Source organism: Hippocampus guttulatus, chromosome 18, assembly GCF_054856545.1.
Source record: "Hippocampus guttulatus isolate MCC_2025c chromosome 18, RoL_Hgut_1.0, whole genome shotgun sequence".
NCBI classification, from domain to species: domain Eukaryota; kingdom Metazoa; phylum Chordata; class Actinopteri; order Syngnathiformes; family Syngnathidae; genus Hippocampus; species Hippocampus guttulatus.
The window spans coordinates 412478-433948 of record NC_141278.1 but is presented as its reverse complement, the minus strand read 5'-3'; the positions used below and the strand labels follow the sequence as shown (position 1 = coordinate 433948).

The window sequence follows — 21471 nt, the reverse complement described above, 5'->3', positions numbered from 1 at the left end:
GTCCTCATGGTTCCGACAGCCTAGTTCACCATTAGCGCAGGTGTCGATGGGTCGAGGTGAGGGCCGGCTCCTCCAAAGGGGCTAATTCCTGCAAGGCTAGTTAAATAGGGTGCTGTTCATTCTTGATCCTCGGGCTACTTCTGATGAAAGCATGTCCTAAAAATGTTATGAAGACACTTGGGAACGGTTTGAGAGTGTGTAAACATGCACAATGCGTTTTAAATGTTTTTGTTTCTTTTTTTAAATGCATCTATTTCTAAAATTAGCATAAGCTTTCATTTACCGGGACAAACTCTAGATATTGATATACGGTATTGAAAGAGGTAATGCTGGAAATGACAACAAATACAAAACTCCACAATGAAGTTTCTTTACATTTGGCGCAACACAGCTAACATGTTTCAAAATAGGATGGCCAAACGGCTCATAAATACTATTAATAGTTAAATGGGAGTCAATATTCTTGAAATACTGTACAGCGCCCGTATCTTAAATTGAGAGCGTCCGATTATTTTTTCATGACGTATAAACTTCCGCTTACGTGGCGGAAGGGGAGGGGTCTTCCTCAAGCGGTTGCCCACCGTTGTTCATTCAACATGGCAGCGGGACCGATTTCCGAACGAAACCAAGGTAAGTTAAGCGCGCAATTAAGATATTTGTTCCTAGCCGTGGCTTCTTTTAACTTCTTTTTGTACAAAGAAGTTGCGGCCCTCCTCTGTTTGCGCTTGATTCTTTTGCGACTGTACGAAGGCTATTAAGCATGTGCCGTAGTCGTCAGCGCCACTCTCCGCTAATTCTTCACTTTTAATCGACGCGCGGTCGAATAAAACGTTGTGCTATTTGTAGTAGTGTCTGAATTTATCATTTTCTCGGGTGCTCCTTTTTGGCCGTAAATGAGTTTGATACGTGCTCAATGATGTGGTTAGCCAAGCAGGCCAGTTAGCTAACGAGGATACCCGTGACTGAAGTACGGCGATTGAAAAGCAAGAATTCTGCGCTTGCGTTCATTTTATATATCAACATATAAAACCAATCTTATTATTATTTTTCCTCAAAAATCTTTAGTCGTTTTTAGGTATACTCGCTATGGTATGTGATGAATATTCACGTGACTTGTCTTTTACGACACGGGCACAAACGGAGTGTGCCAAATGAACTGATGTTTTTCTGATTTTTCCAGATGCCACGGTGTACGTGGGCGGCTTGGATGAGAAAGTGTCCGAGCCACTATTATGGGAGCTTTTCCTGCAGGCCGGCCCGGTCGTCAACACGCACATGCCCAAAGACAGAGTGACGGGCCAACATCAAGGTATGCACCGATATATCGGAGGAAATACAATGCCTCCCTGCCGATTCGCAATTTGCATCGAAATGATCTTTTAATTTTCATTTTTCCCCCTCCTTCACTTGAAGGATATGGCTTTGTGGAGTTCCTGAGTGAAGAAGATGCCGACTACGCCATCAAAATCATGAACATGATCAAACTGTACGGCAAGCCCATCCGAGTCAACAAGGCGTCGGCGCACAACAAGAACCTGGACGTGGGTGCCAACATCTTCATCGGCAACCTGGACTCGGAGATCGACGAGAAGCTCCTGTACGACACCTTCAGTGCCTTCGGGGTCATCCTGCAGACGCCCAAAATCATGCGGGACCCTGACACGGGCAACTCCAAAGGCTACGCCTTCATCAACTTTGCCAGCTTCGACGCGTCCGACGCCGCCATTGAGGCCATGAACGGCCAGTACCTGTGCAACCGGCCCATCACCGTCTCTTATGCCTTTAAGAAGGACTCCAAAGGCGAGCGGCACGGCTCGGGCGCCGAGCGGCTGCTGGCCGCCCAGAATCCGCTCTCGCAGGCCGACCGGCCCCACCAGCTGTTTGCCGACGCGCCTCCCCCGCAGGCTGTGCCCCCGCCCGTGCTGACCTCCATGGGACACGCCGGCATGGGCATGCCGGGCGGAATGCCGCCTCACGGCGTCTTCCCCCCCATGCCGCCGCCGGGGGCCATGCCGCATGGCATGGCCATGCATCACAACCATCAGGCGCAGCCGGGCGGCCACCCTGGGGGGCCGCCGCCCTTCCCGCCTGGCTCCATGCATGGAGGTGTGTGTTTCCGTGGGGATGCCATAGTTGCTTCTTTTTTTCTCTCTTGACTGTCTCAATCTTCCTCTCTCCCTCTGTGTCTGCCAGGCCTCTCTCTTGGTGTCATTTTGCGCAAGATTATCTGTCGACCTCTCGCCGTCCGTCTCCACCTCTCTGTCTGTCCCTCTGAAAGTCTTTATCTGTTGTGAAAAGAGAAATCTTCTCTCGGCACTCCACAATGTTAGAAGCAAATTCATCAATCGTGTTGAAGTCACTCAAAGTGTGATTTCCAAGAGATTCCTCTTTCGTGACGTTTTGAATGACAAACTCGTTTCGAGTGGAAAATATTGACGTTCGCTTCCCTCAGGTATGCCTCAGATGCCCATGCCCCCTCCGGCGCCTCCCGGCATGGTGCCCCCGCCTCCTGCACCCCCGGGCTCCAATCAAGCCCGTGCGCCGCTGCCTCCGGGCATGCCGCCACCCCCACCCATGGGCATGCCGCCCCGATCCCCCTACGGACCTCCTATGGGTATGTCCAAAAACCACCGCTTCCTCGCTCCCGTCATCTTTTTTTTCACACATTTTTGCCTTCCCGCCTCCCTTCAGGTCACCCCGTGCCGCCCGGTATGAGAGGACCTCCGCCCCCTCCCATGCCTCCACCGGGCTACGGCGCCGCCCCTCCTCGCCCTCCTCCCTTTGGCTACCAGAGAGCACCCCCCATGCCGCCCAGGCCGCCGGTCGCGCCGCCTCGGGTTCCCTTAAGAGCGCCCATGCCCTAAAAATACTCCAGAGATCTTTTTTTTTTTTTTAAGAACGCAAATCAAGTGAAGTTTGTATGGTTTGATTATTTTGATAGCTTTGTATTTTAGGGGCTCACTGTACAGATGAAAGACCGCTGTTGAAGAAAACCTTTAGTACTAGGGATGTTCCTCCGATACCAAGTAGCCGACACCACTGGTAGTTTTGATACAAAAAATTTCTACTAAACCAATGACGGATCGTTTTAAAGAAATACCTTTTGTTAATTTCTCACAAAAGGCAGAACACGCGCTCTGCATTTGAGAATTTCAGTCCAAAATAAACCCACTCACTCACTCTGATTTAGGATTCATTTGTAATACATTAACATAAGTGCCAGTAAAGCAAAGGACTCCACGAGTTTTAGTCAGTCCAAAATAAAATCAAATCCAAAATAATACCGTTTCAGCTGTTAAGCAAGCCGCCATGAAATTGGAAAATAGGGCTGGGTGATACGGCTGAAATGAATGACGTTCATAGCGGCCAATATTTCTTTTACCAATTCAAAATAGGATTAAATATGAAATGCCACCATCTAGGCGACTTAGCCCATTCATATTCCGAAACGTAGGTACTCTATTGAAAGAGTATCTTCAGGGCCATTTGAGATGATCGACGTGGTTGCAGCTGATTGCGAAAAACATTCGGCCAGCCATGCATGCCATTTACTGTACTTGCTGAGAGTAGAGCGGCCACAAGAGGGTGCCAGTGAGTGCTTTCAGCAGCCTTTGTGGATGCCCGATACACGGAAATAATTCCGCTTTTGTTCTTCGCCCATCCCCTTCGTGGGCGAATTTCATTTTGTCGCGTATTAAACGAGACAATGTCCACCCCCCCCCAAAAAAACTGACTTTTTTTTTTGGGGTGGACATTGTCTTGACCGCTGGTCAAAAAAAAAGTGACCTTTTTTTTCTGACCAGCGGTTTGGATAATGAATGAAGAGTTTTAAGAGTCTGAAACTTTTTGTTTTTCACTATTCAACGGGCAATTTGTAAATGTCCATTTTCTGAATGTTCTGAGCCCATTTGCCACATCCATCCATCCATCCATTTTCCGAACCGCTTGATCCTCACTAGGGTCGCGGGGGGTGCCGGAGCCTATCCCAGCCGTCTTCGGGCAGTAGGCGGGGGACACCCTGAATCAGTTGCCAGCCAATCGCAGGGCACACAGAGACGAACAACCATCCGCGCCCACACTCACACCTAGGGACAATTTAGAGCGTCCAATCGGCCTGCCGTGCATGTTTTTTGGAATGTGGGAGGAAACCGGAGTACCCGGAGAAAACCCACGCAGGCCCGGGGAGAACATGCAAACTCCACACAGGGAGGCCGGAGCTGGAATCGAACCCGGTACCTCTGCACTGTGAAGCCGACGTGCTAACCGCTGGACTACCGGACCACCTGTAAAAGCAAAATATTGCAAACGGAACTTTTTCTTATTCAACATTATCTCAATTTGGAACCCGTCCCCTTTGAATGACGTTGCTATTTGTGTGCCATTATTGTATTTTTTTAAAAAAACGTGTGCTATTCTTTGCGAATTTTAGCTACTCGTGTAGTCCCAAATTTGACAAAATGGCCGACATACAGGAGTTTACATAAGAGTTCCAATATCAAACAATCAGATGAAAAATATCTGTCTCCTTGAATGGCTGCAAAAGCTCCAATTTTCTTTTTCATCGTTTTTCCACGAGCGCAATATTAATCACATTATTGCAAAGAGAATTGGACTTGTGCTTTCATTGAAAGTCGGTCGGAAACAAAATGCTCATGTTGAGAACAGATACCGGAAGAACTTACGGAAGTAGCTGCATTTGTATTTCATTCCGTTCCACGCGCACGCGCGCACGCCACAAAGTGTACGTGCGTGTTTGTGCGTGGGTGGGGGGGGGACATGATGACAGCGTGTAGGCGTGGGCTCCTCTCAGCACCATCATCACCAGCGCAGCAACAGCCTCCTCCTTTTTCCTCCCCCTCCTCATCCTCAGCACCACCACCTTCATCCTCCGAAGACCGAGAGCCGCGGTGAGTACTTACCGTACGCGGGGGAAAAAAACGCCACGTTTCCACGTATTTGCACTCTTTTTTTTTTTTTTTTTCGCGACGGACACGTTGGACTGCACGCAACAATTAACATTCTATGAACGAGTCGGGGAAGGGGGCGGGGCCTGCAGGTCGTGACAAGATTCCAGTGGGGCGGATTTGGACTGATTGCACGCAATAAAAACACCAAATTGGCCATTTGACGTGCCCCCCCCCCCCCACTGATGTGAGTGGCGTTTTGGTTGCTATATCTCGGTGCGACGGAGGCCTTCCCTTCTTTCCGCCCCCCCCCCGCCCTCCTCCCCGGTATGAATGCACCGGAGGCTTCATTTGCACAGTTGCACCTGCGAGAGAGGGAGCCTAATGCAAACAGCGGACAATAACGGCAAGCGCGCGTGCAAGTACTGCGAGGTTAGGCAATGTTTATTTATTTTTGGGATGTATAAATGGAAGCGATGGCATGGCAATGTTGTTTTTTCTTCAATGGGGCACGAGGCCACCTGTAAAATGCGCCTCGGAAATGCAGTTCATTCGCTGGCTTTCGGTGTGTGCGTAGGCATAGCGCGTTTTGCTGAATATATACTGTAGATCTACATACATAGATATAAAATGCAGGATGTGTGCGTGTTACCTTCAGAGACGGTCTGAAATCCGTTTTTCTTGGCCCATTGCTTTAAATTTTAAATGTTGATGTCAAGTCTGTCTACCTAACTCAGAAATCCCAGCTTTCCTCAACAAATGTCCAAATTGTGCTCTACCAATCGGCAAAATGGTACGCGATGCCTTCAGTGACATACTGAAAACAGCGGTGCCTCACTCCCGCTCCCTCTCCGTCTCCGTCTATCTCAACCATCCATCCATCCTCCTGTACTGCATCCACAAAAGCAGCTTTTCTAAAGATCCGATCAGAAAGTGTGCCCTCACAAAGATATTCATTCTCATTTTTTCTTTTCATATTTTGAAGGCTAGCATATGCAGTCTCCTTTGAGAGCCGTCGTTTTAGGTGTGCCTAATATTTTGGACTAGACTACCTTAGCACCCGCCGACCTCAAAAGGGGATGCTAAAAGCCCATCCCGGCAAGCGCCACGTGCCGTGTTGTTTTATTGTATTGCAGACACACGCAGCAGTGCTCTCCCACTCAATGCAAAAGTCTGGTGTCCCGTGAGGAACCGGGAGAAGAGCAAACACTTGCCCGCGGACTTTGTCCAAACACGACCGGACTTCTTTTGGGCGTTAAAAAAAAGAAGGCGTGGTGATGTTGTTTTTGTTACACGCGATTGGGCGTACTTTCATGAACGCTCAATTTCAAGCCTGCCTGCTTTTAGCACTTTATTCTCATTCGCATTATTATTTGAGCAGCCCGTGTTATTTATATGCCACCGCGGTGTTAAATCTCGTTCAAATTTAGAGAAGAATGACCACCATGGACAACTGTGAATTCATTAGTTTCTTTTATTCTATTTGAAGTTAGTTAGCTTAGAATACGGAGCATTAGCAAGTCCATTCAGATCGGCGAAACTTAGATGGAGTCTGCTGGGCAAGGGCGGGATAGGTGTGCATTTGATTTGATTCACGAGACCCCGATTGCGGATGGCATGAGAAACAATGAGCGCTGACCTTGCAATCTACGCGTCAAAATCGAAACTAAACCTTCGTTTCAACCGCGCTCTCTGCGAAAGAAAAGCATTGTTGTTTATTTCCGCGCCTCAAAACGGAGTTTTGGTGTTCCCTTCCAGTCGGTGAACTCATCCCGGGAAAAGCCAAGCGTCCGGCACAAGATGGAGGACGGCTACCAGAACCGGACGGCCTTCATCAAAGGCGCCAAAGACATCGCCAAGGAGGTCAAGCGCCAGGCCTCCAAGAAGGCGGCCCGCAGCGTGGACCGCGTCAACGACGAGTACAGCCGCCGCTCCTACAGCCGCTTCGAGGAGGACGACGACGCCGATTACCCGGCGCGGGGCGGCGGCGGCTACTACCGGGGCGACAGCCGGGCGGCCGACGACGACGACGACGAGGGCGGACGCAGCGACTCCACCGAGGGCCACGATGAGGATGACGAGATTTACGAGGGCGAGTACCAGGGCATCCCCCGGGCCCAATCGGACAAGGGCGGCCCGGCCGGCGGGCCCGGCTCGGTCCCGCAGCCGTTCCGGGACGCGGCGGCGTCCGAGGCGGAGAGGCGCAAAGACCAGGAGGAGCTGGCGCGGCAGTACGAGAGCATCCTGCAGGAGTGCGGCCACGGAAAGTTCCAGTGGACGCTCTACTTCGTCCTGGGCTTGGCGCTCATGGCCGACGGCGTGGAGATCTTCGTGGTGGGCTTCGTCCTGCCCAGCGCCGAGAGGGACATGTGTCTGTCCGAGCCCAGCAAGAGCATGCTGGGTACGTACGCTCCTTTGAGTTCCTTCTCCCGAGCCGCGGTCGCCGCGCGCGCGAAAGCTTTCGGGCGTAGCTGATCTCGCGTCCGACAACCGCGATAACATTTGCGTGATCGGCGCGTCCTCAGGTCTGATCGTGTATTTCGGGATGATGGTGGGAGCCTTCTTGTGGGGCGCCATGGCCGACCGGATCGGTCGCCGCCAGTCGCTTCTCATCTCGCTGTCCATCAACGGCGTCTTCTCCTTCTTCTCGTCCTTCGTGCAGGGTTACGGCACCTTCCTCTTCTGCAGGCTGCTCTCGGGCGTCGGGTAAAACAAAAGCAAAACTAGTCTGTCGACAGACGCGTACGCGTCTTCAAGGGTGAAAGGGCAAGAATTGACATTTGCCGTCGTGTCAGGATCGGCGGCTCCATCCCCATCGTCTTCTCCTACTACTCGGAGTTTCTGTCTCAGGAGAAGCGGGGCGAGCACCTCAGCTGGCTTTGCATGTTCTGGATGATCGGCGGCATCTACGCTTCTGCCATGGCGTGGGCCATCATCCCCCATTACGGTGAGACGGCTCTTCATTTCCGCCGCTATACGTGGACAAAGAGCGCCATCTGTCGGAGGGAGCCCTTTATTGTTGTGAACTGATGTGAGTCCACTTCCTGCCCGTGGGGGGGGGGGGGGGGGGCGTCTATTTGAGGCTGGTTTCGATTGGCCTTCAGCCAATTACGCCGGCCATCACCCGAGGCGACGAAAAACTGCAACCTGTTTTTTTCTGAAGGGGATTGGCGGCCATCTACTCGAGTGAGGCGTTTAGGCGGCCGGGGTTTCTTTTCTCCTTTATTTGCTAACAAAAGTGTCTCCGACCCCGCACGATTGCACTTCCCACCTGTTTTTTCACTGATGGGAAAAGGCAAACGTCTGTTTGAGGAAGGCATTTTCTATTTATTTTTCCCCGAGGCATTTGAAGCCTTTTTTCCTCTCTTCTCTCAGGATGGAGCTTCCAGATGGGTTCGGCCTACCAGTTCCACAGCTGGCGCGTCTTTGTTCTGGTCTGCGCCTTCCCCTCGGTCGCCGCCATCGCCGCCCTCAGTGCCATGCCCGAGAGTCCGCGCTTCTACTTGGAGGTCGGTCGGTCGACCCGACGCCGTTTGAGACCGAACGGGCAAAAACTGCGCTTGCTTTTCTTTTTCTGGGAACAGAACGGCAAACACGACGAAGGCTGGATGATCCTCAAGCAAGTCCATGACACCAATATGCGAGCCAAGGGACACCCAGAGAAAGTCTTTACTGTGATTGCTTTTTTTTTCTTCTTTGTGCGTGTGCGTGTGAGTGTGAGCTACCACGGCGACAGTAAAAACCAGGACGAGTTGTCATTCTCCATCTTCATGATTCAACCAAGAGTGACATTTTTCCATCCAAGGTGACCACCATCAAGACGGTGAAGCAGGCGGACGAGCTGGCGGAAGGTGGCACCGACACACCCGTCTGGCAGCGCTATCGCCTCAAGATGATGAGTCTCTCACGTCAGGTGAGATGCGGAAAACCCCCGTTTGTCACCAGGATATCTTCCGCCGACGATATATTACCGTCAAACAAATCAAGCAAAGCCCAAAAAAATGTAAGATTGTATTTTTCCACACCAAGAGGTTCAAACAAACCGTATCACGTACTTTACTTTCATTTCGCCAAAGTCTGCCAGCTTAATGCTAAGATCTACAGGAATGCCAAATGGCACGTATGAGCTCATTCACTCCCAAAGACGTTTTTAAACGTCTTTTCGGACTCGGTCTAGAATCGGCTGCTACCGAATGAGTTAAATGAGCGTACGCGCGAACAATCGCTGGCGCGCCTTCCTTTGCGGCTTTGGATTGGCTAAATTGAGCTTCCGTTTGGGGCTTATCTACGCAACGTAAACACCTTTCCGCGTGGATTTTGTCGTTTAGTCGCTTAACTCGTGTTCGTTTTGATTACGATAGATCCGGAATAACATTCTTGCCTGCTTCGGCCCGGAGTACAAGCGGACCACTTTCATGCTCATGGCTGTTTGGTTCAGCATGTCCTTCAGGTAATCGCTCATAAATAAATGAAGATTTGAGATTTTTGACGAATGAGTGAAATATATATTTGCTATAGTTGCTGCGGTGTTTTTTTTCTCTGTTTTTTCCCGCCAGCTACTACGGCCTGACCGTGTGGTTCCCGGACATGATCAAGTACATCCAGAAGCAGGAGTACGAGTCGCGCACCAAGACCTTCAGCAAGGAGCGTGTGGAGCATGTCACCTTTAACTTTACGCTGGAAAATCAGGTGCACCGCCAGGGTTACTACTTCAACGACAAGTGAGTGGCTTTTTACGCAAAAAGTCTACACGCCCGCGTTCAAATGTCGGCTTTGTGAGAACCTGGTCCAACCTCGTTTCAACGTAGCCGTTGATGTTTTCACCGCTGTGACGTTCGCATTTCAAAGTCCCGATTTCGCACCATTTATTTTCCGTTTGCCGATTTTGCTTGCAACGAGCAACTTTTATCAGGTCAACTTCCTAAGAAGGAGCGGATTTTTCCCACAAAAAGAGTGAAAAGGCCTTTGGCAAGCCCACGGCCGCCGCAACCTTGCTTAGGAAACAAATGTACAGCGCGTCGGAAGTCGGAACGCGCCGGTTGTTCGTTTCACGTCTTGTAAAATCACTTTGACTTCATCCACTCGTATTTGAATTGCCGCGTTTGCGCCGTATTGCACATCGCGGCGGGCGGCGGCCGTTTTATTGCAAACGGTTACGATGACCCGCCGTCGTAGCGTACAGTTTCGTCATGTCCCTCGAGGCGCGGCGCGTTGTCACGAGGTTGGACTGTACGACAAAATGACCCCGCAGGTTCCTCAATCTGAAGATGAAGTCGATGGTGTTCGAGGACTCGGTGTTCGAGGAGTGCTACTTCGAAGACATCACGTCCACGCACACCGTCTTCCGCAACTGCACCTTCATCGCCAGCTTGTTTTACAACACGGGTACGACGCACAAACCCGCGGTCGGAGCCTTCGGTCGCCGCGGCGGCGTTGCGCTCGACCCTCGCGGCCGTCACCGCGGCCGCGGAGACCGAGACGGGATCTTGTTCGCCGATCGGCGAGAGCCGCGTACCGCGCCGCTTTGTTTGCCGGCGTGTCACGGGCCGACGCGGCGCCGCGACGCGTCGGCCGCCGTCGTGAAACGCTCGCGTCTGTGGCGCAGATTTGTTCAAGTACCGGCTCGTGGACTCCAAGCTGGTGAACAGCACCTTCCTGCACAACAAGGAGGGCTGCATGCTGGACTTCAGCGACGACTTCAACAACGCCTACATGATCTACTTCGTCAACTTCCTGGGAACTCTGGCCGTGTTGCCCGGCAACATCGTGTCGGCTCTGCTCATGGACAAAATCGGCCGTTTGAGGATGTTGGGTAAGCGCGATGACGTCGCCCTCAAAAACATTACAAGGCGGTTTCGCCAAAGGCCACCGGCTTCGAGCCGACATATCATACGAGATGCTCTCGACGGGCTAACGCAATTAGCATCGACACCCCCCCCCCCCCCCCCTTAATCCACGCAGCGGGTTCCAGCGTCATTTCGTGCATCAGCTGCTTCTTCCTGATGTTCGGCAACAGCGAGTCGGGCATGATCGCCCTCCTTTGTCTCTTCGGCGGCATAAGCATCGCCTCCTGGAACGCCCTTGACGTCATCACCGTTGAGCTCTACCCGTCTGATAAAAGGTAACGTCACATCCTCGCTGGGTGGCTAACAATACCATACACTTCATCTATTTGAAGACAAATAGAAATGCCACCGTTCAACTGAAATCCACGTGCTACTAATGTAGATCATCAAACATGAATAAAGGCTCTTTTAGGGGGGGGGGCGTATTTATAATTTAAAATAATGGCCTCCTCATTAATAACACTAATATACGTGCTGTATTTTGTTCGTAATATCAAAAGGTATTTTCTTTGACAATATTTAGACCTCCCCTGTGAAGGCATTCTTTCTCATGAAAACTATGGGGGGGGGGGGCGTGTTCAAGTCGCCTTCAGTCTCAAATGAATGCCCCCTTTCAAAATATGTGTATACTGTATTGTTCAATGAAAACTCTCCGTCTAATCGGTTCGGTTTGTGTATTGAACGTAAAACATATACAGTAATCATTTGACAGAAAATAAGCTCAATAAAATGGCAAAAAGGAAAGAGAAATCGGTCATCATTCGACACGGTTATTACGTTGAAGGGAGTAGGAAGAAGTAAAGAACTTATCTAGTTCGACTCTTTCTTGATGGTGTCTGTAGTAGTCCCCTACCCTGAAACGTAGACATTTGGTGTTGCGTTCAGGACCACGGCCTTTGGCTTCCTGAACGCCTTGTGCAAGCTGGCAGCCGTACTGGGCATCAGCATCTTCCAGTCCTTCGTGGGCATCACCAAGGCCGTGCCCATCCTGTTTGCTGCCGGCGCGCTGGCTGCGGGGGGCTTCCTTGCTACAAAGTTACCCGAAACCCGGGGCCAGGTGCTGCAGTAGTAACCGCCGGCATCGGCAAGGGGGGGGGGGGGGGGGGTCCGGGTCTAAGCGCCCCCTCTTACAAACTCTGCATCCACATTTAAATTTTTCTTTTTTTTTCGGAAGCCCCAGAATGCTCCTCGATGTAGATGACGTCATCTTCTTTGGAGGGGGATTGGTATCGACCTCAGGGGATTCCCATTTGTTTTCTGATGCAGGCGAGTGCGTGCGTGTTGCATATGAGTGTGGGAAAACTTGCGTCATTCCACAATTTCTTTTTTTCTTCACTTGAAATACAGCCGACCGGTTCTCAAAAGCAGAATGTACTGAGAGTAGGCGGAGTTTACATCCTTGTAAAAAAACACATCGGAGCACTAGCTCGGGTGAGTGCTTTCATTTTGTATTTTAGAGCGGCGGATTTGCCCAAAACGGGTGCATCGATCCAAAATGGCTGGTTTCATGTTCGATTTTGGGTCCTTTCGGTGGGTCCTGTCATGATCCACTTGTGTACCAAACACAAAAGCTAATCGATTTGCTTTTCACACTACAACCCAGCTCAGCTGTAAAATGGAAGATGGCTCTATCGTAACAGGATGCACAGAGGCAAGTCTCAAAGACCCACCGCTGAAATCCAACAGCGAGGTGGCCATTTGGGTGGGAGGCGGCCATTATGAGGCCAATTCGGCCGCCTGTATTCCCCGCCGAATGTCCTCGGGACGCTTCGATTATTTCTCATTGAAATTCATGTTAGTCAAAAACACAAAACGGGACCAAAAGAAACATTGCTGCATGAGAGTGACTGATTACATAAAGGCACAAAGCGTGACAAAATATTTCATTTGAGTTCAAAACAAACAAACCAAAAAAAAGGAACGTCATCATTTCCCCGATAGTTAACATCCAGCTCGTGTGCGGACAATCAACGACTGAGGATATCATTTTGTGTGCATCCATGTGGCCTATACTCGCCTCTCCTTTTTTTCACCGAGCCTAAACATCAGTTAGCTTAGCGTTAACACTGGAGGAAGACAACTAGCTTGCCGATTAGCTTTAAGTTACAATACACAAAATAACGTCTCGTTATGTTTACATTTTTGCAACGTTTCGAAAAAGTCGTCGCCATCCATTCCACAACTTTGACTGTTAGCCACCCAAGCGGGCTGCTTCCTGTATTTTTTTATGCTAAACTAGGCTAACGACTCAAAGGAGAGTACCAACGGCCCCTCAAAAAAAAAAAAAAGTTGAATACCAGTAACAAATTTTGCCCATGTTTGAGATCACACGACGTGAAATATTTATGAAAAGCAGCTAACTTTACGTAAAAAATAATCATAAATATCAGACCCAGTCGTGCCTGTTTTCTTTAAAAGATGTGAGAAGAACTAGAACTGAGCCCACCTTGGGATACATCTGGAAACATATTTGACTAGTAACCTTTTGGGATAGCTGTTTCCATCTCTCCCCAACGGGGGGGGGGGGGGGGGGGGGTTGTCAGAGCATATCCCAGCTGACACTCTGAACTAGTTCTCAGTCAGTCGCAGGGCGCATTTCCAGACAAACAACCATTGACAACATCACCGAGCGGGAAGCGATCCCGCGCCGACTGCTCACAAGTCGGCCGAGTGCGCCACAACACCATCAGCGACCCCAGCTGTTTCCCTTTTTAAAAAAAAAAATTTTAAATATATAAAGCTACCAAGTCAAATAAAAGTAGCCCATTTCTAACCCTAAAAAGCCATTTCTGTCCATGTTTAAGAGATAGTTTGCACCAAAGTAAGTGTCTTGAAGTTATTCTTGTGCATTTTAGCGGCTTAGTTGAGGGTAATCATGTCTGGAAAACAGCCGGTTAAAAAAACCACCCAGCTTTCCCCATGTTTTCAAAAAATATGATCCTTGACCTTAACTGAACCCATCAGGAGGACATTGAATTTATTTGGAGCAATTTGACTGTTATGTAATCCATACGAGCTGTTTTTTACTCTAACACCTTAAATCATTCTTTTCATCCCTCAAACTTTCCGAACCAGTTTTGTCCACGTTTGAGAGAGTTTTTACAAATGAAAGTGTTTACGTTCTCATGCAACTTAGCAGTTGGCGGAGCTTAGCCTAAACATGAAGAACACACGGAGACTGGGGGGGAAAAAAAAAAAAAAAAAAAGACCAACTCAATTCGCTGTGCAATCGTGACGCATGTTCGTGTCGTGTTGTCTGACTTTTTGAGACGTCTTTCACGTGCCGGCCGTTTGTGTCTTTGAAAACGCGACGAGTAGCTTTTTTTAATTGTAATTTACATTTTTCCGTCCTCCTTCCATTGTTCGACGATGTCGCTGGCGATGGCGATGACGTCGCCGTTTGTCGCTTGCAGTGATTGTTCTTGATCAAAGTGGGGTTTTGACATTGGTGAAACGTCTTCGCAAAGTGGTGGCTATGGTCCTCCTTGACCTGGTTGATCTGTTTCGGGTGAATTTGTGATTAGGCGGGTTTCAAATATATGAATATTAAATGTTTGAAAGGTATGAAAATATTTTAGGAATATTGAAAAAGTTACAATATAAATATTAAAAACTTGGAATGTGTTAAACATGCAACTATTTTGAATACATATTTAAAATATATTTACCTTTTGAATGTGTAAATTAAACGGTTAATATCTTTTGAAGATATGATTAAAAAGAAATTGTGTGTGTGTGTGTGTGTGTGTGTGTGCGCGCGCGCACGTATTTGTGTAGAAAACATTTAAAATGTATTCCGTGAAAAATATATTTTCAATATTTCTAAAATACATGAATACATTTTGAATAGGATTTCAATATGTTGACTTATTTCCTTTAGTATATGTGAACATATTTAAAATATATTCACAAAATGTGTCCAAAAAGATGCTTATGTCAGCTATTGGAGGGGCGGGGGGGTGGGTGATAGATTAAAAAAAATAGATAATTGAGCTGGACAAGCTTTTATTTTAGATTGGGACAAACCGAAGCCTTTCCTGCTCCCATTTATCCAAAGAGTGCCCTCAAAAGGTTCAACCATTAAATGTTTTTATCTATGGATAGAAAAGAGAGAGACAGCGTTTATGTTAGCTATACTGTACCATGTGGTTGAAATGAAGTCTTTTCTGGTCAAGATAAAGTATTGGAGGACTGTTCCCACCACCCCCTTTCAAAAATGGCACAAGGACATTCCCCATGCCAGGAAATGAGGAACTGTGAGAATGCATTACACTTGGATGGGGATTTTTAGTTTGCCTTGTTTATATGAACAGTACCTACTCTAAATGTGAGTTCAAATCAAAGAATTAATGTACCGTGTATAAAAAGAAAAAAAACGATGTATGTGCAAGTATGGAATTTGTGGAACTTTCAGGAAAATTGGAGGAAAAAATCTGCACCAAAATTTAATGGCGTGTTGTCTTTGTTTTGTAAATGACAAATGGATTCTTGGTGATTTCAAATATGAATATATTGGTGATGCCGAAATAAAAAAGTGATGTCGTTCTTTTGAGTTGTCCCACCATGAGAAAAATCACATGGGAAATATGTTCAGCGAAAGGGGGTAAACAAAGTAAAGTCGATCTGCGAAATTCAAAACGAGTGCAAAGAAGAAAAATACCATATAATACACTGTATGTGGAAAAGAAATAAACATACCTTAAAGTGTGCACTTCTAACGTGGGGGAAAAAAATTCAAACGCACACGTAAACGACTTTAAATTGTGCAAAATAAAAAAAAAGGGGGGGCTGGAATCTTTTTTGCAATCCAAACCCCCCACGTTGACCGTGCCAGAAATGTGCGGTGCATGCTGACAACACTGCCCAGACCGCTTACACATTCTCAAACACTTTAAACGTTACTTTTCCAGGGCTACGATCATTTTTGTCCCGTTTCAGTTTTTTTAAAATCCGATTTTCATTGATCACCCAGGGGGACGCCATTTTGTAGGGTGACAGAATGCTCAAAAGAAAAATGAAGCGTATCGACTAGAATGCACGGTGAGCAGAAACATAGCGCCGTCTTGCGGCCAGTCTAAGAAATGTAGGGCACCGCTTCAGTTTTCCATTCGCGTCTCGCGCTTCATCCCGTTTTCGTTTTAGAAATGCATTGAAGATCAAGCTACACTTGTACCAGACAAAGGTGAAAAAAATGGGATGGATTTTAATGTTGCCGTTTGCATTAAAAAAAAAAACTGTCATTTAGTATCGTTTCCAAACCTAATATCCAATTAGAGCCACAAACTGCACCCTGCCAACATCAAATTGATATCCCCCCCCCCCCCCCAAAAAAAAAAGTTGATTTAAAACCCTTGATAAAATTAGCACATGTACTCGGTAGACTTTAAGGTGAAATCCACTTTATTTATCATTGTTAAAAGAAGACGAACGGCTGTACTCCATGCAGGATGTGGCGGTCACATGACCGGGAAGCAGGCGTGGAGCGCGATGCCGCACTGGTTCAGTCTGTTGCGAGCCATCTTGATGTAACCTTGGTCACCAAATTTCACACCCCAGCTACCATACAGTCGGGGGGGAAGAGAATGCCTTAAAATCAGTTTGAAAAATAAAATTCACATTTAAAGAAAAAAAAAAAGACATACCTGTTCTTGACCAGCCAGTAGTCTTTTCCTTTTTCCTTGCCGTAGCCCACAGCCAGCACACCGTGGTTCACTTTGTGGCTACATGCCACGTCCTCATATACACCTAATAAGAAATCCCCCCCAAAAAAGATGAATCCGAGAGTCGTGAGAAGTTAAAGTTCGACTCACCGTGGCGGTAGAAGTGGAAATTGGAGCGCGACGCATCAATGGCAACCGAGATGGGGCCGACATTAGCGAGGGCCACCTTCAGTGCGTCTTCGTCGCCTTTCGGGACGAAGGAGTAACCGGAGCAGTTGGCGGCCCGATCCCGAGGCTTGTACGCGCACTCGCCACGCTGACGAGACGATCGACACGTTTGCTCAAGCGGCATAGCCGAGGCGTCCCTTCGGCCGCGACTTTGGTCATCAAAATTCATCGCCGTCCGCCCTCACCTTGGCCGTGTAGGGGTAGGCCCGGTCCGAGTCGATGCCTCCGTTCTTGTCGACGTAACGGAAGGCGTTGGTCATGAAGCCCCCGCGGCAGCCATGATTGCCGAAGTCCAGCGAGCAGTCGACCAGGTTCTGGGGGCTCAGCGACGTAAGCGCGCCCGTCGTCTTCTTCAGCTGGCCCTCCAGAGCCCCCACGGCGCTGAAGGCCCAGCAGGAGCCGCAAGAACCCTGCCGACAATCCGCCGGATTTCAAAAGTCGCCTCGCGATACAACGACTGCCGCAGACGCGTTGCGCGGAGCCGCCGCGAGATGAAAATCTGCAAGTATCGAATGACGAGAGGGCTCACCGCAACAACTTTTGCTCCGACCAACCGAATGGCAAAATTCAGACATCGGCGGGCCGGCCCCGCCGGATCGATCGGACGGCCGTCTCGTCGCAAAAACGGTCAAAGTCAAGTAGCGATCGACACGGCGACGCACCGAGGCCGAAATCCGATTGGACAAAAACTTAACGTGGACCGGAAGAAACGGGGCCCGAAAACGGAGACGATCTTGAATTGCGCTTGACCTGCGTTTTGACTTCGGTCACCATGCCGCGCTTCCTCCAGTCCAGCGACGGCGGCGGCGGCGGCGCGCTTCGCTCCCAGTTGAAGTTGAGCTGGATCCTCTCCAGGTCAGAGGGCACCGCCGTGCCGGTAAGAGTGCCGCTCACCTCCTCCTTGGTCTGCAAACAACCGTTTTCAGATGGCGTTTTGAAACCGGCATTTTGCCGTGGGAATGTCGTTACCAGGTCTCCCAGGTGGTTCATGGCCAGCTCGTAGGTGTGCAGGCCCAGCGTGGCCTCCAGGTTGTGGAGGTTAATCATCTGCAGGTTCTCTTCCCAGATCCGCCTGCGACCCGACTCTTCGACCTTCACGACAACAACAAGAACTTCACGAAGCCGCAACGGCCATCCGCCAGTTCGGAGGCAACCCGATCTGAACCCGAGTCCCTTGCCTGATGCCAGTAAACTTTATTGTGGGCCTTCTTCCACAGCTCCCAGTGTCCGTTCAGAGCCGGGCTGACGTCGGCGCCCAGACACCCCCCCCACAGGACGGCCAAGAGCAGGCTCCCGAACATGGCTGCGGCGACGCCGTCGGAAAAACGCAACGCAACGCAACGGAGGAGACGTCGCGTCAGCCTGACGCAAACACGCTGAGGTACAAATTTTCAACTGACCTGAGAAGAAGGCGATGAGCAGCTTTTATCCCATTGGCCCGTGCTGCGCACCTGTCCGCGATTAAGCAGATGACCTCATCATTTTTGAAGCAAGAGACTTTTTGCCCCAACTATGTGTGTGTGTGTGTGGGGGGGGGGGGCTTATGAAGACTGATGAAGAAATAGCAGCTTTACTATCACCTGGGAAAAAGCAACTTGCACAGCAAATGAAGGTGATTTAGGGAGGGAGGGGGGGGGGGGGTCCCTGCGGCTGCGGCTGCGGCCACGGGAGCAGCAAGCGCAGCCCCTCGGCCCCTTCCCGGCCTCGCCGGCTCCCCCTGCAACAAAGGAGCAGACGGTGATTGGGCCCCAGCTCCTTTGTCCGCGTCGGCATGGGGTCGCGGTTAAAGCGCTTCCGGTCACCCGGGGGTTGCCGCCGAGGACCCCCCCCCCCCCCCCCCTCTCACGACAGCTCCTCGACCTTGGCGCCGCGACCGCAGAGACGTCACGAGAACGGGAGCAAATATTAGAAACGGCCCCCCCGGCGTGGACGTCGGCCACTTTTTTGCCTTTGATTGGGCCGCGCACTTTTTGACACGTTCGGCCGCGCGCTTAAGCCAAGATAAGCCACAAAGCGGATTCCAAAAAGATTCAAAACATTGTCCGCCATTCACGCGACCTACAACCTCGACGACACGAAAAGTCAAAATCATTGTAAGAAAGCGCGACAAGGCGGGACGCGGCCGTCTTCAGAACGACGCCATCACATTCCGACTCGTGTTGAAGGCGAGTCGGCACGCGCCCGCCGCCGAATAAAGCTCGGCTGTTCTCATAGGCTGAGCCCAAAGCTAATGCGCACACACCGACTGCTGTTTGCAAGTCTTTGAGAGATTTGAACAAAACGCACCCCGTCGTTCACCCGGAGGAGGTCGACGGGAGATCGTTGTCACTTAACAAGCCGCACTCGCCGGAAATTCCTGCGTAACCAATTGGCCGGTTTGCGTGCCGTCTTTCTGTCCTTTTTGGCTAAGGTAACGCCGCCGTTGCGCCACATTTCCTCCACCGTGTTCCGCCGTCCGTGTCGTCGACGGGAAATGAGACGGCTCGCGCCGCGGGACGCGGCTAGCGAAACCTTGGGAAAAGCCCACCGCAACGTCTCCGCTTGACCTCGGCGTTCGTCAAAGGCGTTTCAATGGCCGGCGCGCGCGCCAAACCGAGCGCGCGCACTTCTGCGAGCGCATTCTCCCAGCTGTTGATTTGGACTCGCATCTCAGATTTCACAGAGCGCTTGAAAGGAAAAAGGAAGCGGCGCGAGGAGCCGGGAGAAGATGAAGGGCCGGCAGAAGAAAAGGGGCAATTACTTCTCCTTTCTTATGGAAATGCTAATGAAGTGTGGACGCGGGGTCTCTCGGGTGGGAGGCCGCGGGGCCACAATAGAGGACGCGGGCAGGTTGAGCGTCACCGCGTAAACGGCTTCCTGTCGGAGGAGGCCGTTTAAGGCCCCGACTTTTACTGACTAACAAGCCATCTCCAGGCCTCCACTACAAAGAGGCGTCCCTCCATCAAAGCGCCGCCTCGTCCTCGTCCCGCCACCTTTTTTCCCAGGACGGACGCGGGGCGCGCGCGCGCCGGCGACGGCGACGACGACCACCACGACGCGCGCCTACGCAGCTTCGACGCCCGTGATGCGGCTCAACGCGAAGAGAGTTCGGGGTAAGAAAGGCAGCGCAACGTCAACCGAAGCATTGTTGTTTTTCTTCTTTTTTGGAGACTTCAAGCTTACTCATCGCGCCATGTCGATATGAGCTTGACCACTGGTTCATTTATTGCTTTATTTGTTTTACACTACATAGCGCATTAAAAAAAAAAGAAATACAAGTATCACCTTCATGACGGCTACTGGGAATGTATTGACATGAAAAGTTAAATACAACTGAACTAGACTTAAGTTGTGATCACGTATATTGATCATATTTGAGAATTTAAAAATAAATGATACATTATTCGTCGTCATTTCCATTAGCTACGGTACATTGGATGCCAAATTCGCAAAGCTGGCAGATTTTTTTTTTTTTTTTGACAAAATCAAACCGTGAAAAAAAAAACAAAGCCCAAAAAAATCATTGCTGGGAGCCAAGTGGCATAAAAATAGGACAGGTTACGTTGACTCCACTTGAGGTTTTTTTTCCCGCCAAATGACTGGGCTCATATACAAATCTCATTTCTTGAGGTGCGTTTTGAGTTTCTTTCCGTTACGGATTGGCTGGGAGAGGTCACATGGTTTCATTGCAGGTTCCCAAATATGATTCTTTGAAAGGGTTCGTTTTCTTTTAAACGCTTGACGCACACAAACCAATTGCATGTACTTGAACAGAAGGGGGGGGGGGCTCCTCATAGGCGGTGGTGTCTCGGGGCCCGATGCCTCTATTGTCTTTTCATGAGAGCCTTTGATGTGCCCTCACTGTTTGCCGTTTGTACACCTGGGACCCTGTGCCGGCATTCACATTAGCTTGTGGGGGTGGCGGGGTAGGGGGGGGGGGGTCCGAGGGGGATCGCTCGCCATATTCCAGGTAACACTTTTCAATCAGCTGGCGTGGGAAGGCAGTAAAAGCGGCCGGCCCCCTTTGTTTACCTCCTCCGCTTTACGGCGCGCTGTGCGGAGCGCCCCCCCCCCCCGCCTCCCACCTTCCCGCCCTCCCTCGGCCACGACCGTCTCAAATGTTCCTCGCCGCCTCTTCCGTGGGCCCCCCCCGCTGTCAGTTTTACCGACCCGCACCGGATTTGTCGATGAGAGCTTTGATGGCGATTGTTTGGAGAGGTATTGGAAAGTGTCCCCCCCCTCCCCGTGCCACTCGTTTTACAAACCAGCACGAAATTGGCTCGACATATCGACAGCAACCAGAGGCAGGAAAAAGTCTCAAAGCCCCACGTATAAGATTGAGTAGGAAGTCGGCCATTTTGCTTTGAAGCGGCCATTTTGTAGGAGCTGGGTTTTTTTTTTTTTTGTCCTCATTTTTGGCTTTCCAATGTGTTCCAGCTCATTGCCCCTGCGAGTGGAGGCGACGGCGTCTTGCGTCAGCCTCTCATTTGAATTGTGCATTTGCAGAGGCGAGGAAGTGGTGCCCCAAGGTGGCGGCTCTCAAGTCACACGTCCTGTGAGTAAATAACGTCTGCTGCCCGCCAGCTCCTTCATCATGCCGTCCTTTAACACTTACTGTTTGTCAGTGCAAAGTGGCCTTTTGATCACCCCCCCCCTCCCCGGCTGCCCCCCCCCCCATTCACCCAATCCAAGCACACTGCTCCCACTGGTGAGATGATAAAAAAAAAAAAAAAGTCTATTTGTGATTAATATCTGCTAATATTTGCCCATGTCTTTCTTGGACCCTTGCGTCATGCGGGCCCCCGAAGTGTGATCTCACTGTGTGTGGCTGCAGATGTGCGTGCGTGTGTGTGT

At 50.0% G+C, this 21471-nt stretch overlaps 3 protein-coding genes across 6 annotated transcripts; 2 read left to right on the top strand and 1 right to left on the bottom strand.

The window, feature by feature from the left end:
* Positions 1-524: 524 nt before the first annotated feature.
* Positions 525-3185, top strand: sf3b4 (splicing factor 3b, subunit 4). Of its 2 annotated transcripts, XM_086136452.1 has the most exons (5): positions 525-630; positions 1181-1309; positions 1414-2106; positions 2453-2614; positions 2692-3185. In XM_086136452.1, exons 1-5 carry the CDS (start codon positions 597-599, stop codon positions 2862-2864), a joined length of 1191 nt encoding a protein of 396 aa, XP_085992578.1. In that variant the 5' UTR covers positions 525-596; the 3' UTR covers positions 2865-3185. The 2 variants fall into 2 exon arrangements, with proteins under 2 accessions (XP_085992578.1, XP_085992579.1); XM_086136453.1 differs by lacking the exons at positions 2453-2614; positions 2692-3185 and adding an exon at positions 2194-2442.
* A 132-nt stretch (positions 3186-3317) lies between these two features.
* LOC147190431 (synaptic vesicle glycoprotein 2A-like) lies at positions 3318-12973 on the top strand. 3 transcript variants are annotated; one of them, XM_086136450.1, is made up of 13 exons: positions 4938-5336; positions 6663-7305; positions 7430-7610; positions 7700-7851; positions 8280-8413; positions 8489-8578; positions 8710-8817; positions 9266-9354; positions 9461-9625; positions 10156-10289; positions 10510-10716; positions 10866-11025; positions 11636-12973. In XM_086136450.1, exons 1-13 carry the CDS (start codon positions 5238-5240, stop codon positions 11817-11819), a joined length of 2346 nt encoding a protein of 781 aa, XP_085992576.1. In that variant the 5' UTR covers positions 4938-5237; the 3' UTR covers positions 11820-12973. The 3 variants fall into 3 exon arrangements, with proteins under 3 accessions (XP_085992577.1, XP_085992575.1, XP_085992576.1); XM_086136451.1 differs by lacking the exon at positions 4938-5336 and adding an exon at positions 3318-4907 and having other exon boundaries at positions 8280-8578; XM_086136449.1 differs by having other exon boundaries at positions 4937-5336; positions 8280-8578.
* Positions 12974-16154: 3181 nt separating this feature from the next.
* On the bottom strand, positions 16155-18184 carry LOC147190430 (cathepsin K-like). The gene is made up of 8 exons (XM_086136292.1): positions 18039-18184; positions 17817-17941; positions 17608-17730; positions 17389-17544; positions 16824-17048; positions 16561-16726; positions 16393-16495; positions 16155-16306 (listed from the first exon to the last, which is right to left on the bottom strand). Exons 2-8 carry the CDS (start codon positions 17937-17939, stop codon positions 16207-16209), a joined length of 996 nt encoding a protein of 331 aa, XP_085992418.1. The 5' UTR covers positions 17940-17941; positions 18039-18184; the 3' UTR covers positions 16155-16206.
* Between the last annotated feature and the right edge of the window lie 3287 nt (positions 18185-21471).

Coding starts and splice junctions, on each gene's coding strand:
- sf3b4 (XM_086136452.1), top strand. CDS start 597: ATGGCAGCGGGACCGATTTCCGAACGAAACCAAG. Junction 631..1,180: donor GATTTCCGAACGAAACCAAG/GTAAGTTAAGCG, acceptor TGATTTTTCCAG/ATGCCACGGTGTACGTGGGC. Junction 2,615..2,691: donor CCCCTACGGACCTCCTATGG/GTATGTCCAAAA, acceptor GCCTCCCTTCAG/GTCACCCCGTGCCGCCCGGT.
- LOC147190430 (XM_086136292.1), bottom strand. CDS start 17,939: ATGTTCGGGAGCCTGCTCTTGGCCGTCCTGTGGGGGGGGTGTCTGGGC. Junction 17,049..17,388: donor TGACCGAAGTCAAAACGCAG/GTCAAGCGCAAT, acceptor GATTGTCGGCAG/GGTTCTTGCGGCTCCTGCTG. Junction 16,496..16,560: donor TTTCCACTTCTACCGCCACG/GTGAGTCGAACT, acceptor ATTTCTTATTAG/GTGTATATGAGGACGTGGCA.
- LOC147190431 (XM_086136449.1), top strand. CDS start 5,238: ATGCACCGGAGGCTTCATTTGCACAGTTGCACCTGCGAGAGAGGGAGC. Junction 7,852..8,279: donor GGCCATCATCCCCCATTACG/GTGAGACGGCTC, acceptor CTCTTCTCTCAG/GATGGAGCTTCCAGATGGGT. Junction 8,579..8,709: donor ACCCAGAGAAAGTCTTTACT/GTGATTGCTTTT, acceptor TTTCCATCCAAG/GTGACCACCATCAAGACGGT.